Source organism: Tenrec ecaudatus, chromosome 7, assembly GCF_050624435.1.
Source record: "Tenrec ecaudatus isolate mTenEca1 chromosome 7, mTenEca1.hap1, whole genome shotgun sequence".
In the NCBI taxonomy this organism is placed as follows: Eukaryota; Metazoa; Chordata; class Mammalia; order Afrosoricida; family Tenrecidae; genus Tenrec; species Tenrec ecaudatus.
In genome coordinates, this window is record NC_134536.1 from 36,979,191 (window position 1) to 36,998,361 (window position 19,171).

A 19,171-nucleotide genomic window follows, 5' to 3' on the forward strand; every position below is an offset into this window, starting at 1 on the left:
AGGAAACCAGATAGGCAGAAGCTGATGGGGCGGGGCGAAGGGACGCGAAGAGGAAGGCTGGCTTCCACTGATAAAGAGCACAGCTTGCCCTCCAAGCCCGCCCCTTCGTTTTTGCATACAGACTAAGGCCTTCACCAGCTGTACCAAGCCGCAGCAACACCTCCCTGTCAGTTTTGCTTGTACTCTGCCATTCCTTAGCATGGCACCAGAAGGGGCGGGAGAAGGGCGCTGTCACTCATCTTAGCGGGCCAATGGGAGAGCGACGGGCCCCGCCCCCTTCCCTGGGCTGAGTTGCGGGCATGCGCACTGGACGCCCCAGCGCCACCGCCCGTCAGCTGAGCCTGGGAGCTGGCCGCGGGGGGTCGGCCGGAGGAGGAGGAGGCACCAGAGGTCGCGGTAAGAGCACCCCGGGGAGGGGAGGGGAGGGGAGGGGGCGCCCTGGTCGAGGGCCCCAGAGGCGCGGTGTCCGAGCAGCTGCCGCGTCTCCCGGCTCGTGCGTGTCGTCCGGGGGCCGCCGCCCAGTGCTGGGCGCCTGGAGATCCCTAGGGGACGGGCCCGGGCTCTGAGGGCGCCGGCACCTGACCCGCCCCCGCCCGGCCCGGGCCCCGGGCCCCGGGCCCCCGCCGGTCCGAATTCGGGGAGCCAGCCGAGGCCGAGCCGACGGGCCCGCTGGCTGGGCTGCAGCTGGGCCGCCGCCCCGGGGCCGCGCCGGCCGGGCGCTCGGAGGCTCGGGCTGAGCGCCGGCATCCAACCGAGACGGATGCTTGTGCTGCGCGGAACGTATTGCCCTCTTCCTCTTTGTGTTCATGAATTTAATAAACGCACTGTGAAGGTTCCCGTCAGGGCTAGAGAGGAACAGAAAACGCGATGGCTGTAGTGAGCGAACCGTGAACGTTTGATGCCAGAAGCGCCTTGGATTCGGTTTGCTATTTGGTGCGACGGTAATGGTGGACACTTGAACTCTGTGGCCTTCACTAATCTTTGGTTCACAGGAGGACCTTAAAAAGACATGACATGTCCCAAGACTTGCCTTTCAGGTTGTTTTCGTTCCTTAAAACTCACACAAAAAGGAGGGGGCAAAAAAACAATAGAAAGACACATTGCTCAAATGCTGTATTTTCCCCCCCGAGTTGTTTACATTTAGTTGGTTAACTCATATTACTTAAACTAGATTTTATTTACATCGTTATGTCTTAGCTATTGATACAATCTTGGGCTTCTGCAGAATCTGGAAATAAATAATTATGAGCTGCTGTGCAGTTTGGTACTATAGGTGATCATTGATTCACTGGGGAAGCGCAGCGCTGCTCTCCGAGCCTGGTCATCACAGTGTTGCACTGTCTTGAGACAAGTGGCTTGGCAGGCCCCCCCTGGAGGAGTGGGCCTCAGACTTGTGACTCGTTAAGAATTATGCTGTTTCACGGTTTCTGTAGAAGTTAATGCAATACCATATTAACTCATGAATATCTGCATCATCTGTAGTTTTCAGAGGCTTCTCCTGATAACAAAGTTAGCCTTAACATTTTTTTTTCTTTTTAGATGAGGAAATGGTAGTCTTCATTTTGGTTAAGCCAGCAACCCTGTCGCCGAGTGCTCATGATTAAAAAGAGCATTCCACACACTTTCAGTAAATCTGAGTCAAAGTTATTATGATTCCATTTAATTTGAACTTTTAGGAAGGGGTGAAAATGATGTATGACACGGTGAACACCAGAGCCCTGGTGGTGTCGTAGGAACATGTTGGGTTGCCGATGAGAAAGGCACTCGGTGGGAAGAAGATGAGGCTTTTTATTCTCATAAAGACTACAGTCTTGGAAACCCACAGGGCCAGTTCAAGGTTGCCGTGAGCTGGAATCACTCAGTGGCAGTGAGTTTGGGTGTTTTGGTTGTTGTTATTTTTTAGAAAAAAAATATTATCTATTAAAACCCAAGAGTGTAATCATTCAGCGAATAGAGGAGCAAAGCTAAAAGACTTCCATGGAATTTTTGCCTTCACAGCAGCCCTGGTGGGTTAAGCATTGGTAAGCCAGCTGAAACCGCCATTTGCCCCGTGGGAGAAAGAGGAAACTGTGCTGCCATGCAGATGTACAGCCTGGGAGACCCACGGGGCAGTTCTACTCGTCCTTGGGGTTGCTGGGAGTCGGAATTAAATGGACAAGTAGGGAGTTTTTTAAAATCAACATCACCTTCCCAGACTGGGTGGGTCGGCCTCCCATGTTTTTCACCTGGGAGGTTGGAATAGATACTAAATAACATACCAAATTCAAATCCAAACTCATTGTGTTGAGTCTGTTCTGACTCAGAGCTACACTACAGGATAGAGTAGTACAGCCTCTGTAGGATTCTGCTGTTGTGAATCTTTCTGAGAGCAAGAAGATAGTGGTTTTGAACTGTTGACCTTATGGTTAACAGCCCAACCCTTAACACCACTTGGACTCCTTCACTGTATGCTTTGAAGCATTGTTAGACTGACCAGTGTGGGAGAAGTGGGGAATTCTCAGTTCAAATAGAGAAGGCATCTGTATTGTGAGCTCTCACACTGAGGAGAAGAAGCTTGTCACGGGGAGGTCATGAGGGAAGAGCCTTCTAGGGAAAGGAAATGGCCCTGAGCAAAGGCCAAGGCAGCCTGGGACATCCCAGGGCCGAAGGAAGGTGCTTGGAATGAATTCTTTGAAATGATCATATTTACCCTCAGACAAGAAGTGTGTTCCTGGGAAATGAGTGCTTTGATCCACAGAATTTTGAGGCTGCAGATATTTATGCACCTCATTGGTAGTCAGATACAGAGGGTGGAAGCATCTACAGCCCCAGCCCACCGTGTGCTTTCTGTACTCACAGTGAGCGACATGAAACTGCCCACTTTGGCTCCATCTCCAGTGCTAAATGTAGAGGATGGAAGTTGATGCTTAACTGAAAGTCTAAAGTTTCCATAATTAGGGTAGTGTTTGGAATGCAGGATTCTCCTTTAAAATGTTCTTTGTGCTCTCTAGAAACAGGTTGAAAAGACTCTCACTTGGAGTACTGTACTTTGAGTCCCCCTTCCCCTTGCTCTGCATAATACTTTTATATCTTCAGGGAGTGATGTCTAATTGAGCACTGCCCAACAGACTTTCGGTGATGATGGAAGTTGACACATGAAAGATGGCTAGTTTAAATGAGAAACTGCCTTTTTCATTCACAGAATGTTAATTAATTCTTTTGTAGCCACATATAATTAGTGGCAGAGCTTTGAAGGGGTCATCTGGTTCTGTCATGCTTGACTGAGTGACACCAGAATGGGCCTGGAATTAAATAATGTGGGGCAACAGGAAATATTTCAAATAGCAGCTTCATCTCTGTTTTAGAAAACAAGGGGTGCATGTGCATTGTATTGCGAGCAAATATTTTAACCAGCTGAATTGGAAACAAGCCTGGTGTGTTAGTCTTTCTTCTAGCCTTCCCCAAGGGGACCTGTGGCCTTCCACAAGAGCAACTTTCATTGGGGGAAATGAAATAATCAGACCTTCGGGGGTTACTGGTCACTGGCTCTGAACTGACACTAATTCCAGGAGACCCAAAATGTTTCCAAGGCCCACCAGTCAGACTGGTGGTCAAGTTATGGAGGTCAAGTTATCAATGGAGTTTTAGCTCAGGTATGCCTGAGTGTGGGTCCACTGGGCCCCTGATCCCATCCTGTGTTTATTTCCCCAGTTCCAGAATGCATCATTGGAATAGACTTACTTAGTAACTGGCAGAACCCCCATATTGGATTCCTGAAATGTGGGATAAGGGCTATCATGGTAGGAAAGGCCAAGTGGAAACCATTAGAACTGCCATTGCCTAGGAAAATAGAAAACCCAAAGCAATACAACTCGGTACCCTGAGACAGCTGTGAGACACTGGCAGTCCTTCAAGTCTTGAGGGCCACCGGGTAGTCCTCTGTAGAGCAATTCCGGCTATTTGGGCACAGGCAGCAAACAGCAAGGCAGGTAGGTCACCAACAGTCAGCCAGATGACAGGGTCCGACAGTCCCCAGCTCAAGAAGTGTAAATTCCAATAGTGCAGTAAAGCAGGTCTTGAAGGAATCTCAAGTGACAGAGACACAGTCCACGAGTTAGGTGTCCCACATGTAGTGTAGCTTGCAAATTAAGGCACAGAACAAGCAAGGCAGCTGCACACTGGTCTGATGATCAAAGAGCAAGAGAAAAGAAAGCCATTTATTTCTCTGCCCTTCAATTAATCCCACATGTTCATTAGTCAGGTTGGCACAGTAAAGCGTTAACTATCTCACCTGGGTCAAAGATGGCAGCAGAGCTGGAAGCTTGGAATTCATGTTGCTGTGCACACACCCGGCACTTAGCTAGTGCTGCCCATCAGACTCCAGAAAGGGTACAGGATGGCTCTTCTGAGTCTCCCATTCCAGAGCTCCGCCCGTCATCCAGATCACGCCTATTTCACAGATTCACGTCTGTTGGGTTTTCACTTACTCAGTCGTGACTGAACCGGGTGAAATCCATCCGAAGGCCTGCTGGTGGTTGCTTCATGGGATGGCGCAAGTGTAGATGATATAGTTATCTGTGAGAGGACTTCTGAAACTTCTTGGGAAAACAGATTTTAAAGGAATAGACTTTTCCCACGAATTTTTGAAAACCATTTACGCTCGTTAATCTGAGTGATAATAGGAAGTGTTCTAAGCAGATTTTCAAGAGTAAGAATCCTCATTTATTCACTGTGGTTGAGTCAATTCGGACTGGCAGAGACCCTACAGGACAGGGTAGAACTGTCCTGTGAGTGTCCGAAACTGTAGCTCTTTGCGGGAGTACGAAGCCCCATCTTTCTCCCCAGAGCAGCTCTTGGTTTCAAACTGCTGACTTTGCAGTTATCAGCCCAACATGTAACCACTACTAGTGCTTATCAACTCTAGGGTATAAGGTTGGAGAATAATAGAAAGCAAATTATATGAATAACTGAATTAATTGAGCCTATATAAAAAAACCCTTATCTTTTAGAGTAGTTTGTAGCTGACCAGTACACATGCATAATTGGGCATACATTGTTAGTTGCTCCTGAGTTAGCTCTAACTAATAGTGACAGCATAACAGAAGGAAAGGTTGCCCAGTCCTGCACTAGATTCATGATTTTTTGGTTATATTTATTTCTTCATTGATCCCTTCAGTGTACCCTCATGTTATCCTACTTCCTCCTTGAGTTTCCTGTTTCCATTCCTAACCTCTGAAATTTGTCCTTGAGTAAATGCTGCCCTTGGATGGTGATTCAAACCCAGGCTTGAGTTCAGCTCTAGACCTGAAGCATGACCAAGGGGTCCATCAAGCCTAGTCTATCCTATGAAGATGCATTTTATTCCAAATTTCTCTCCCTTCTATCAAGGACCAAAGACGTTCCTTTTCCAAGCAGTTCCAAGTGGTAGGTGGGCACCTCGTATTCTTAGGTCTCAGAGTGGTAGAAACTGATGGGCTCATTCTCCTTTTGCCTCATGGACTTTTAGATCTGAATGACTTTTAATTTTTCTTCAAACTTCTTTGCTGTGGACAGGGAGAGAGACCAATAGTCATATGTTAGATTGTTGATCATGAGCTTTTCCGACCTCATTTGCCACTCCCCAATGTAGGATGTAGATTATTGTGTGAACTGTGTTGTGCTAATTGACCTTGGTGTTCCTTGAGACCGTGGTCATCATCCCCCAGGCCCAGTGACTTATTTCCTCAAGGTATTTGGTAATATCTAGGTTTTCATGACTTTACCCCTGTATGCTCTACCAGGTTCATGGGCATATTTATAGCAAAGGTAAACACACAGATACAGATATCTTCTCATAATCCTTTATATATTTGTAGGTGTATTCTCACTCTCTCACCCATATCTATTTAGTCTGCACGTGTATACAAGCATCTATTCATAGATCACTGCTGTTACAGAATTGTATATATAAGAGTAAATGCCTCTGTTGCCTTTAACTTTTGCAAACTTCCCATTTCTTCCCCCGCCACCTCCTTTTTGGTGTGTGCCACCTTCCCCTTATTGTATTGCTTTGAGTCAGAATTGACTCCAAAGGCATTTGGCTTTGTTTTGATTGTCTTCCTGCGTGTTACCTTCCCCTTCTTTTAGGTGGACCCTTGTCCTCTACCCAGTGAATGCTTCTGTCTCTCCCACCCATGACAACCACCACAGACTGCTTCCTTAATGGAAACCTTCCTTGTACTTTGTATAATATTGATCTCAAACAACATTTGGTTTTTGTGTGATTGGCTAGTTTCACTGGATAACCACACTGAGAAGGATGGGATTTCCAGAACACTTCATTGTGTTCATGTTGAATGCATACATATCCCAAGAGACAGTTTTTCAGACAGAACACAGGAGTACTGCGTGGTTTATAATGAGGAATGAGGAAAGGTGCGTGTCAGGGTCCTACCCGTTCACCATACTTAGTCAGTCTGTGCGCTGAGAAAATCATCCCAGGAGCTGGACTCCCTGAAGAGCAGTGCAGCATCAGGATTGGAGGACAGCTTAACTGACAACCTGCAAACTGTAGACGAGACAACCTTGCTTGCTGAAAGGAACACTGAAGGATTGGAAAGAACTGCAACCGTCAGTGTGGATGGCAGCTCAATGTAAAGAAAACCAGAACCCTCCCAACTGGCCTTTTGGCATCGTGGAAAGGGGAGAAAGGGCTGAGGTCAAGGATTTCCTTTTGCAGAGCCCACAATGAACACTCGCGGAAGTAGCCGTCAAGAAATCAGATGACTGTCACATAGGGCACACCTGCACACGATCTCTTTGAAGTGTTGAAAAGCAAAGATGTCGCTTCTGAGAACTCAGGTGCACCCGACCCCAGCCACGGTATTGTCAGTCACTCCATATGCACGTGAACATTAGACCGTGAATAAGGAAGAATGGATGTAGTTGAATTATGGTTCTGATGAAGAATACTGAAAGTATCATATACTACTAGAAAAATAAAACAATCTGTTTTAGCAGAAGTATAGCCAGAATGTTCCTTAGAAGGGAGGCTAGTGAACTTTGCCTCAGGTCCTTTGGATATTGTCAGGAGGGCCCAGTACCTGGAAAAGAACATTGTGCTTGGTAAACTAGAGGGTCAGCAAAAAGGAGGAAGACCTTTGACTCTATGGTTGACGACACAGTAACCGAAACAATGAGGTAGAACGTTAGCAATTGTCAGAATAGTGCTAGACCAGGCAGTGTTGCTCTTGTTGTACACAGGGTCACTCTGAATCAGAGTATACTCAACGGTACCTAACAACAATACTTTTACTCATTGTCATATCGTCCGGGTTCGTGCATGGTGTGGTAGTTACATAATCTGTTGTCAATTTGAGACTACTGGGGGTGAACTGGTGAAGCTGAGCCTGTTAATCAGATCACAGCTTGATGACCTCATTTGGAGGTGCTAAGGCAATAAACTCACTGGAGGTGGGAGCACACACTCACTTCCTGGGAGACACTCTGGTTAACAAGCCACATGGAGTTATGCTGATGGCAGACAGAGCCCTGGAGCTGGAGGAGCCACATGGAGACCCATGGCAGCGCTGAGATGCTTACACCACCATGGATCCACCCACTGGCCTCTGATTTCCCTACATTTCAGCATCACTGCATGTGTTTCGTGAAACTAAAGAAGAATTTATAGATTGGTATCGGACATATGGGCTAATATTGGACTTATGGGATTGATCTGTACTGGGATGTTCTCAGTATTCAATTTCTCTTGTATATAAAGCTCTTTCTTATGCACATATGAGTGTCTATGAATTTGTTTCTCCAGTTTACCAGGACTAACACACATTATTAGGTGTTCTCTCTCTCTTTTTTTATAAATGATAATACTTCCGTTGGCATGAGTTTTGAGTGGTAAATCAGGTTCTGCAGTATTACTTTCAGTCCTGCTGGGGCCCCTCCCTGCCATTGAGTGGACGCCAACTCATCGTGACCTTATAGGGCAGGGTAGAACTGCCCTTGTGAGATTCTAATACTGTAACTCTTTACATGGTTAGAAAGCCTCAGCTTTCTTCAGAGGAGCAGGTGGTGATTTTGAAGGTGTTGACCTTCTTTCTGGTTAGCAACCCAGTGGGTAAACCACTACTTTACCGGGGCTTCTCCCTGATGTGCTAGGGGTGCCAAAGAGTCAAACGTTGAACCCACCAGCCCCTTTGAGCGTGAACGAGGAGGCCCTCTGCCCCTGTAACAGCCTTGGGAAACCCAAAGGGGAAGTTGTACTCTGCCCTGCTGGGTCCCCCTGAGTCAGAAATGACTGGATGACAATGACTTGGTTTGTTAAAGCTTGACTTTGGCAGGCTCCTACTCTCTCTGGCAGGGAAGCGGGGTTTCGGGTAGTTACGTGGTTGTGTGGTCCTGAAGCAGGCAAAGCAGGCATGGTTGTCTCAGCCTTGTTAGTAAGGACCCCGCAGGGGCAGGAGTAGGTCGTAACTTTCATCTGTGCAGGGCACAAAAGCACTTGGTCCCTGTACCACAATCTCATTTCTTTCCTGGTTGCAGCCCCAATTCTAAGGGTCTTGTCCAAAGCAAAACATTCCATTTGACTTAGAATTTCTACTAAAGGGGGTCGGTGATTTCCTGCAGCTTCAAAGATGTGTAGGCACTAGAGAGTTAAGATTTTGGCTTGGAGAGATCTACCTGAGGCTCAGAAGGGTATAGATGACATGGAACCATGCCGGTAAATGAGCCTTCCTAAGAGGAACCAGTGTTGAGTGCTACACAAATAAGAAAAAGAAACATATCTTCACTCAGTGTGTTTATGTAGGCTCAAGGCCAATTTTTTTTTACAGATATCTAGTTGATAGTGGAGAAGGAAAAAAGAAATATCCTTGGGCCAGTCCCATTGTCTTACATTTTGCCATTTAATAGATTTTTTTAAAAAAAATCAAGTTTACAGCCTTTAACCTAAGGACTTATTGTTGAAATCCAGTGGACAAAGTTGTATAGCTGAGCTCAAAGAGAAACACACTTAAAATCAGTAGATGTGTGGACTTTACACCACACATAGACCTAAATGTAAGAGCTAAAATATGTATAAAAGTAAATCTGTGTGACCTTGAACTAGGCTAAGGTTTCTTAGATTTTATACCCAAAGCACAAGGAACAAAAGAAAATATATAAACTGAATCTTATCAAAATGAATATAGATTTCAAAAAATACAAACAAGAAAAAAGAGAGCCCAGAAAAAGGGAGCAAAATATGAAAATGCTGTATGTGACTAGGAGATTGTATCTAAAATATGTAAAGAACTCAGTACAGTAATAAAAAGACAGCCCACTTAAAAGTGTACAGACTCCTAACAGACGTTTCTCTAAAGAATAGTCCCAATGGCCAGTAAGTACTTGAAAAGATGCTCAGAATTGTTAGCCATCAGACAAATGTAAATCAAAACCACAACAGAGTTTAATTTTATTTCCATTAGGATGGCTGTAATAAAAAGCATCAATAGATAATAATTGTTAGCAAGGATATGGAGACATTTCCACTAAGACTATAAGATCGTGCAACCTTGGAAGACTGTCTTGACACTTTAAAAGATTAAATATAGCGTGACCTGCCACAGGACCCAGCTATTCCTCTCCAAGCTGTGAAGTCAAAAGAAAGGAAAACATGTGCATTTGTATATGTCCACACATAAATGCGTCCATGAAGGCTTATAGCAGCGTTATTCATAATAACCAAGAAGTGCCAGGATGAACCCGCATAGCTATTAACTGATGAAGAATAGGCACAGAAATGTGGCATACCTGTCCTGTGGAGAATTATTTGGCAATGAAAAAGAATGACCTACAAAGAAGAAGTAAATTAGTGATGACTCAGGATGCTATGGGACCCTGGCAGCATAGTAGTTACATATTAGGCAGCCAACCACAAGGTCAGCAGTTTGAAACCACTAGCTGCCCCGCTGGAGAAAGACGAGACTTTCTACTCATATAAAGAGTTGTGGGCAGTTCTGGCCTGTCCTATGGGATCACTGTGAGTCAACATCGACTCTAGCCATCAGTGAGAGGAAATGGGAGAATGACTATTAATGGGCATAAGGTTTCCTGCTGGAGTGATGAAAATGCCCCAATCTGATTGTGATGATGGTTGTATAACTGAATATGTATTTTTTTAAAAACAATTTCCTTGTATACTTTACATGTATAAATTGTTGTGTGAATTATAGCTAAATAAAAAAAATCTTACCATAGTGAATGAAGGGGGAAGTGCAGAGTGGAGACCCAAAGCCCATTTGTCGGCCGCTGGAGATCCCCTCACAGAGGGGTCTAGGGGAGGAGATGAGTCAGTCAGGGTGCAACGTAGCACCGATGAAGAATACAGCTTTCCTCCAGTTCCTAAATGCTTCCTCCCACCCCCACCCCCCCACTACCATGATCTGAATTCTACCTTGCAAGTCTGGATAGGGCAGATGTTGTACACTAGTGCATACAGGAGGTGGAGGCACAGGGAATCCAGGGTGGATGATACCTTCAGGACCAGGGGGGTGTGAGGGGTGATACTGGGAGGGTAGAGGGTGAGTGGGTTGGAAAGGGGGAACTGATTACAAGGATCTGCATGTGACCGCCCTGGGGGATGGGCAACAGAAAAGGGGTAAAGGGAGACACTGGATAGGGCAAGATATGACAAAATAATAATTTATAAATTATCAAGGGTGCATGAGGAAGGGGGAGCGGAGAGGGAGGGAAAAAAAGAGGACCTGATGCAAAGGGCTTAAGTGCAGAACAAATGCTTCTAAAATGATTGGGGCAAAGAATGTACAGATGTGCTTTATACAATTGATGTATGTATATGTATGGAGTGTGATAAGAGTTGTATAAGCCCGTAATGTTAAAAAAGGAAAGAAATGGTGCAATATTGACACAATTATAATATTGTAAAAATAAAGGAATAACGAAAAGAAAAAAGAAAAGATAGAGAACTTAGGAGTCCACTGATAGGTTGGAGGATACTCAGGATTCCCATGTCCAGTTGTTCTGACCCCAGGCTTTCAGGTTGCCACAGGTCCAAGTCCAAGGCTCTTTGGATTGAAGTTTTTTCATGTCTGCCCTAGCAGTTTACCATCTGAGTTGAGCTTTGAATTAGTACCCATTTGTAAGATTGGATTGGAATTTATCTCTAGGATTTGGGAAAGCTGGTGGGCCCCAAATAGCTAACCTGGTCCATTGGAATAATGGAGAAGAATCAAAAGCATCAAAAATCTAGCAGGACTTCTTAGGTGGACAGACATATTTCATAATGTGGCCACGTTTCTGCATGGGACCTATCCGGTTGTGTCTGTCTGGCCAATTCAGCTGTTGTGCTTCTGCTCTGAGAATAAAGACTTTGATCTCACTGTGGCCTCTTCTCCTACCCAGAAACCGACAGTGGCTTCCTTATACAGCAAACCCACTAAACCTGGTAGCTAAGACCCTCCCTTTTCCATGGCAGCTTTCTGTGGCAGTGCAGAGGCAACTAATTATGTACAATAGAACAACACTTCACAAGTCTTCTTCCGTTCTAGCCATTATTGTAGACACTGTGTCAGTTCACCTCCCTTTGCTGACGCTTTGCGTTTCCAAGTATGGCGTCTTTCTCCCAAGGACTGATCTCTCTTGCTACCACGTCCAAAACATGTGAGATGACGTCTTGTCACCCTCACTTTTAAGGAATATACTGGCTATCTTTCCTTAGAGGCAGTTCATTCTTTTCATAGTCTATGGGATGTTTGTATTTTTCACAAACATCCTAAGTCAAAGGCATCCATTATTTTCTTAATCCTCCAACCTTCCTCTGCATAGGAAGTGATGGAAAATGTCATGACTTGCACCTTAGCCCTCAGGGTAACATCTTCGCTTCTTAATATTCTAAAGAGGTCTTCCGTAGCAGACATGCCCAGTGCAAAACGCTGGTTGATGTCTTGGCTGCTGCTTGCACGGGCACTGATTATGGATCTAAGTAAAGTGACACCCTTGACAACTTCAATCTCTCCTCCATTTACCATGATGTTGCTTTGTGGCTCAGTTGTGAGGATTTTTATTTTCTTTATACTGAGATGAAATCTATTTTGAAGGTGGTATTCTTTGATTTTCATGAATCTTTGTTTCAAGGGTTCTTTACTGTCATTTTTTTGCAACACATCAGTTCTAAAAAGTCCTGGACCTTTTATTAGGAGCCCTGTTTGACTTAGTGGAGTACGTATTAGGTGCTAACTGCAAGGTCAGCAGTTTAAAAATCACCAGCTACTCCTTGGGGAAAAGATGAGACTTTTTATTCCTATGAAGACTGAGTCTCAGAAACCCACAGGGGAGCTCTTTCTTATAGGGTCTCTATGAGTCAAGATGGAGTGTGTGTGTGTGTGTGTGTGTGTGTGTGTGTGTGTGTGTAGAGGGGGGCATTTGAGTTTTTAACCTTTTTATTTCTTTGTATTGTTTTTTGCTGTTTTACATTGTTAAGTGTACCACTTCTCCTAAAATACAAACTTGATTCTAGGAGATAGTTTATTTCAGTCTGTTATTTTTATTTCCCCTGTGCTCACTATATTTCTAAGTACATAGCAGGCTCTTAGTACAGAGTTGGCTTGGAAATTGACTGTACCTAGCTTTGCACAAGCCAGGAAAAGATGGATGCTGAGATAGTTGAAAGTTATCCCTGCCACGGTCTTATATGCAGAGACACCTCTTTGGGATTATGTTTTCAGCCCCCGAGGAGGCTGAAGATGATCCCAGCTTAGTTTACGGTCCTACAATGCTGGTCTCTGGAAAAGACTTGTTCTTTTTCTTCACTCTGCTGGGAAGGTGTACTGACCCTTTTACAGGGCTATTGCTCTCTCCTCAGTAGTTGGCTCTGCTTTCTCAAATTCTGCCTTTTGCCCTTCATGGTAGAGATGAACTAATCATATGTCCCTAAGCCCTTTCTGTGCGTGTTAAATTTTGATGTAGTGGCATTTCTAGGGCTAGTCTAAGGCTTGTATCCATTGAACAAATATGTAAATGCCTGCTTTGTGCCAGTAGGCATCCTAGGTGGCAGTGAAAGAAAAGAACTAATACCCCAGTCTTACATTAGTGTTGCTTGTAGGTTAGTTTTAGTTAAAATAAATAGACAAAGCGATATAGACAAAAGCAACCTAAAAACTGCCCTGTAAAGATGAAGGGGGTTTTCGAAAAGAATATTATTTTAATTGCTTAACATCTGTAGCGTGACTGTTCAGGTGCTTTCTTTAGATAAGAGAGTTTGCTATTGCTAAATTTCCTGCTAACTTTCTCAAGTTTTTGCTTGTAATCTCATTGACAATGCAAAAAATGTAAGCTAACAAACTTGAAAATACAATTATGTGACTTTCCATTTATGTTGTTTAGGTGTGTGCTTGGAACAGAATCCGGACAGCCCACCACCCTCTGATGACCTTAGAGAGTGAGCAAGCCCGCCATGTCTTATACTCCAGGGATCGGTGGTGACCCTGCCCTGCTGGCCCAGCGTATCTCTTCCAACATCCAGAAGATTACACAATGTTGTGAGTTGATTTTTAAATGGGCTTAATTCGTTGTTGTTGTTTTTTTAATTTTTAACTTAATGGAAGGTCATATTGATTACCAATGGCAGGCACATTAATGAAATCTAGGTCAAAAGAGGTGCTTATATTTGCTCAAAAATCATTTGGTTCTAAATGAGATTAATGAAAATTTTTAACAGAATCCTAGATTTAACTATAGCACACTACCGAGACTTTAAAGGATATGTTTATTAAAAATAAAATCTGATTGGATAGGATCTAGGTTACTTTGTAAAGGGAAACACACGATACATGATTAATGAGTAGGAGAGGATTTAAGAGGGTGCATTTTAATATGGAGGCAGATTTTAACAATGGCATTGACTACATCTGTCAGAGGCAGACCACCAGTACAATGATACAATGTGGCATTTCTTATTATCAGAAATATCACAGGTCAAAATATGTAAGAGGAAAATACAGACAGTATAGCAGACTTGAACTTTTGGATTTTTTTTTTGTGTTGCTAGTTAATTACACACTGAGGATTATGCCAGGCAGTTGTTTTGCAGTGTTTGGCCCCTTGGGCATCAACCTGAACCCCTTTGGACGATGTTACACGTTTCCTTCTTGGGTCTACTACCTTAGCGTGACTTTCTTCATAGGAACATGTGAATGCACTGCTGATAGATACGGTGGTTGCGAATGATCATACTGTGTAGGAGGGGACTTTGCCAAGTTTGTGGGAAAATTCCACGAGCTCTTCCTTCCATTTTCCATTGGTCATCCGCTCATCCACTGTGCAGATAGTGTGGGCCTTCACGTTTGTTCGCCAACCATTCGTTCTCCCCGGGAGGAAGTACCCTTATGCCAGTCTGTTGACATCTCTTATAAATGCTTTTGACAGATTTTCCAAATCCTATAAAAATAGCAATTATAAAAATACCTCCAGGGGAGGGAGTGGTTGATAGAGATGGTGTGCATTATTAGGGCAAATATATGGCCATCGTTAATCCCCCCACAATTCTTACTCTGGATGATCTCAATGCAATGCCAGTAATTTATGTTGGGAAGAGTTGTCGGATAGATTGCACCCGGTCCTCTGCTTCCAAGTTGCCTCTGTTGCTGGTGTTAGGTGCCTTCAAGTCAGCTCTGACTCGTAACAACCCTGTGTTCAACAGGACGAAACTGTCTCTTGTCCCATCGTCACAGTTGTTCTCTTATTGAAGCCCTAGCTTCAACCACTATGTCAGTCCGTCTTGTTGAGAGTCTTCCTCTTTGTCACTACTTCTCCCTTTTACCCAGCCGTGGTGTCCTTTTCCAGGGACTGGTCTCTCCTAATAATATCTCCAAATAATGACGAGGTCTCACCATCCTTGCTTCTCAGGCATGTTCTGGTGCACTTCTTTGAAGACGGACGTGTGTGTTCTCTTGGCAGTCCAGGACACCTACCGCATTCGTCTCCGATCTTCCTTATTCTGTGTCCCTCGTTCACATTCCTGTGAGCTGATTAAAAAATGCCTGGCTTGGGTTACTTACTTCTGTTTGGGATGACTCAAAGTACCGATGTTCGCTCAGCAGCCCAGTGCTTAACCATTCGTACTACCCACATGAAGACCTCCCCAAAGAAATGGAAGCTATAAGGGATCAGACGTCAACTTGAAAGAAGGGACCTTTGAATAACCCAGGCTGGTTGGGGTGGGGTGGACTGCATCACGAACAGAGAGGTCTCTGTTACGAAAAATGAGTGGCATGTGAAGGTCTCCCACTTTGCAGGTTTATTAAGAGTATTAAACCTTTGACATAGTGCTCCTGGTCAAGGGACTTTTAATTTGAGATTCTGGCTTGTTCATTCAAATAAATTCTTTATTGAGCACCTATGTGTGTTAGGAGCTGTCTAGACTTTGGGAAGACATTAGCTAACAGGGCCCAAAAGGCCTTGCTCTCACACAAGGTGCACTGCTGTGATTGTTGTTCGGTGCCGTCGAGATGGCTCTGACGCCTAGTGACCGTATGTACAACAGAACACATCACTGCCCGGCCCTGCACCATCCCCCAGGTGTTTTTATGTCTGTTTGAACCATTGTTTAGCCACTGTGTTAATCGATCTCATCAGAGTCCTTCCTCATTTTTTGCTGCCCCTCTGCTTTACCACGCATGGTGTTCTCTAGGGATTGACCTCTCTTGACAACATGTCCGAAGTATGTGAGATGAAGTCACACTATACTTGCCTCCAAGGAGCATTCTGGCTGTACTTCTTTGGAAACAGATTTGTTTGTTTTTCTGATAGTACATGATACTGTCAGTATTCTCCAGTTTGCAGTGTAGAATGAGAAGCCAGTAAACAAAATAAATGACCAACCTGATTTCTTGTGAAGGAAGTAAAATGAAGATGCTGTGAGAGTGAGTTAACACCCATTTTTTCCTGACTGTGGATGAGAAAGTGTCAGTGGTGTGAAGATACAGGGACGGTGCGTTTAGGATGGGGGACTAATTAATACCAGCAATCATAAAGCTATGCACACCTGGAGGTGTTTAGAAAATTGGGAGCAAAGGAGAGACGTTTGTGTAGCCAGACACAGTACTTAAGGAAAGGGATGCTGGGACACAGATTAGAGAGGAGGCGGGGTGTCACATTGGGACTTTTTGGCCGTGCAGAGGGTTTGGATTTGGGTTCTAGGTGGGAATCGGTTAGAAGATCTTAAGAAAGGAAGAGAGACCATCTGATTTGCATTTTGTAAAGACTGTCAGCTGCTGGTTAGAGACTAGACTTTGGGGGACCAGGAGGGGAACACAGAAGTGAGAGATGATTGATGTTGGCTTGTACAAGACTGGCAGCAGCAACACACAAAAAAAGGAGACAAGTGATGGATGCATTTTGAGGGAGAGCCACAAGGCCTTGTTGATGAAGGTAGATGGGGGTGGAGGAAAATAGACGCGTCAAAGATGGCACCATCCTTTTTGCTTTGCGCAGCTGCGTGGGTCGTGAGGAGTAGGTACTGAGATGGGAAGGACTAAGACTCGGGAGAAACAGGGAAGAATTTTATTTTGGCCAAGTAAATTTTGAGGTGTCTTTTAGACATCTTATGCCGGGATGTCAAATATTGAGTTTGTGAAATAAACTTGAATTTCAGAGTATAGATGCTGTTTACAATTGCAGGCCTATAATAGTTTCATGAACAGAGTTAAGAGAAAAGAGGTATGGCCTTAAAACCGTGAACTTTGGGGAGAGCCAGGAAGAAACCAGCAGTCGGAGGAGGGAATGCGGCATCAGAAGGAAAAGCAGGATATGGTGGATTTCCCGAGATGGAAAAAGATGCTTCAGGCATGAGTTACGGCGTCAACTGTGCCTAATGCTGCCCAGAGGCTGAGAATCAGGTTTGGCAAAGTGGAGATCACAGATCACATTGAAAACTGTGTCCATGTGCGAAGTAGAAGCCAAATGGGAGGGAGGGAGTCCCATCTACTGCCATCACAGGCTCCTCCTCATTTCTGCTTCTGTTAGTGACCCGGTCCTACACCAGCCTCACTGTTGTTAAGTTTGAGCCCATTGTTAGTCGCTGTGCCAATCCATTGTGTCAAGGAGCTTGTTTCGAAAGCATGATGACCTGGTTCAGGTACAGGTCTCTTCTGATAACAGGTCTAAAGTACATGAGACAGTCTCACCAGCCTCTCTTCCAATGAGCACTCAGCGACACTACTAAGATTGATTTGTTTGTTTTTGTGTCAGTCCGTGGTGCTTTGGTGTTCTTTTCCAGCAACCTCCTTCAAATGCGTCGGTTCTACTAATTTCACGTTGTCCGGCTTTCACGTGCATCTCAGACTATTGGCAATGCCATGGTCTGAATCAGTCTTCAAAGTGACATTGTTCTGTAGGACGTCACATGTGTCTTTTGTGGCAGAATTTCCCAGTGCAGTACAGTGCTGATTTCTTGACTGCTGCTTCCATGGCTACATCTAGCTGCTCGGAAGGCTGCAAGCATCTTTTAGCTGCATTGTTGTGTGCTCACGGCAATTGGTGTTTGCCCCATCTGAGAGAGGGAAGAACAGATGCTTGTAGGCAACTAGCCGGCGACTGTAGGGGTTTCAAAGAAACGGTGTGCATGTGTCTGTGTTCTACCACAAAATACCACTGTTATACTAATAGATATGGTCCAGAAGTAAGGAAGAAAGTAGCTAGCAGAAAATGAAGGTTTAATTGCAAAAGAAATATTTTGGAAGAAATGGGGTCTAAGGAATGGGCTTTTGAAGGAAGAGGGCCACCCATTCACTCTGTAGGCTCAAGGGTGGCGCTAGAGCCCCTCCCTGCCAGGGCAGTTCTGATTCTGAATGACATCTGAGGGAAAATTTGATGACTTCTGATCATTAAAAACTGAGCTAAGCAGGGAAATGGGGAAGAGTCCTTGCAGGCTGACTACTCATCTGCAATTCGGAATTATGAATTTCATGAACGCAGCCAGCACGGGGTACTTTGTTCTGATCCTGAGCTCCAGCGTCTAGATGGAGAAAAGTGAAGATTTAGATTGAGTAACTCACTGTCTGTAAGTCCAGCGTCCCCGCGAAGGGCTGTGCGGAAATCACGTGGAAGTGAAAGAAAGCAGTGCCCACTCTCGGTTCACTTTTCTCCCCCATCTGGCGGTGCTAACAATACTGGACGTGAGCCAGTCAGGCGAGGCTCTGTGCCACCTTTGGTTGCGCTTCTCCTGTACTTTTGCGTTTTGTGGAAGTTTGCCTCGGTGTGAATTGTATGGCTTTAGTAAAGAAATGTAAAGGGAAGATTAGGTAAGGGAACAGTTTAGATTGACAGGTGTAGTTTGAATATGTAAACCTGTTCAACTAAAGCCCCAGTCTTCCTTAGTGCCTCAGTGAGAACAGTTTTTTGTTCAGATTAGATTTCATTACGATAAGGGAGCACTTGGAAACTGTTGAGTTGTATGATTTGCTTGATTCTACAAGAGAAAATAACAAAGATTGATTCTTGGAAGACCAAAAAATTAATGAATACTATTTAGTAAAATGTAAAAGAAAGTCCCTTTATTTGACTGATATTATCACCTAGTACTTGATTCTTTGCCAAAAACTAGAATATATGAAACATAATCATTTTAAACTTATATATTTTTTGTCAAACTACTTGGAAAAATTTTATAATTTTATCTGCCTTAGTAGTAAAGTATGTGAACTTATTCAGATAATTTACACTCAACATTTTAAATATTTAAATATGAATATGTTAAGTCCAGCTATAACTCGATGAAAATAGTGTGACTGGATAAGGGTAAGCTTTTAAAGAGGTGCAGTAAATGGGAACTTCATGAGGGTTTTCTCTGTGCATCTTTCCATGGGGCATTTAAAAAGATGGAGAAAACGTGTGCCCTCTGGGTGTGCTTGCTTTGCTGACTCTGTAGCAGTGTTGGCAAGGCTATTGTGTCACTGTTGCTCCCTTACTCACAAGGCAAAGGCCTTGTCTGCCATCAGTCCTGAGGTAACACTTAGTCTCTCTTACCACAGGGATCTAGTGATTCAAAGTAAACTAGAGATGGAATGCAAATGAAACCTACTGTCATCCAAGAGCTAAATTTTTAAAATGCTTACTTCCCAGTGCTCAAAAGAGGGGCCCCTTGGTGGTATAGTGGTTATGTGTTGAACTGCTAATCACAAGGTGACCAGTTCAAAGCCACCAC

At 44.3% G+C, this 19,171-nt stretch overlaps 1 protein-coding gene across 1 annotated transcript in view; it reads left to right on the forward strand.

Moving 5' to 3' along the window:
- Positions 1-272: 272 nt before the first annotated feature.
- STX7 (syntaxin 7) overlaps positions 273-19,171 on the forward strand; it is a 50,643-nt gene continuing 31,744 nt past the window's right edge. Inside the window, exons 1-2 of the mRNA XM_075554530.1 lie at positions 273-396; positions 13,354-13,508. Coding sequence (XP_075410645.1) covers positions 13,424-13,508 — 85 coding nt within the window. The 5' untranslated portion in view covers positions 273-396; positions 13,354-13,423. The remainder of the gene's footprint in view (positions 397-13,353; positions 13,509-19,171) is intronic.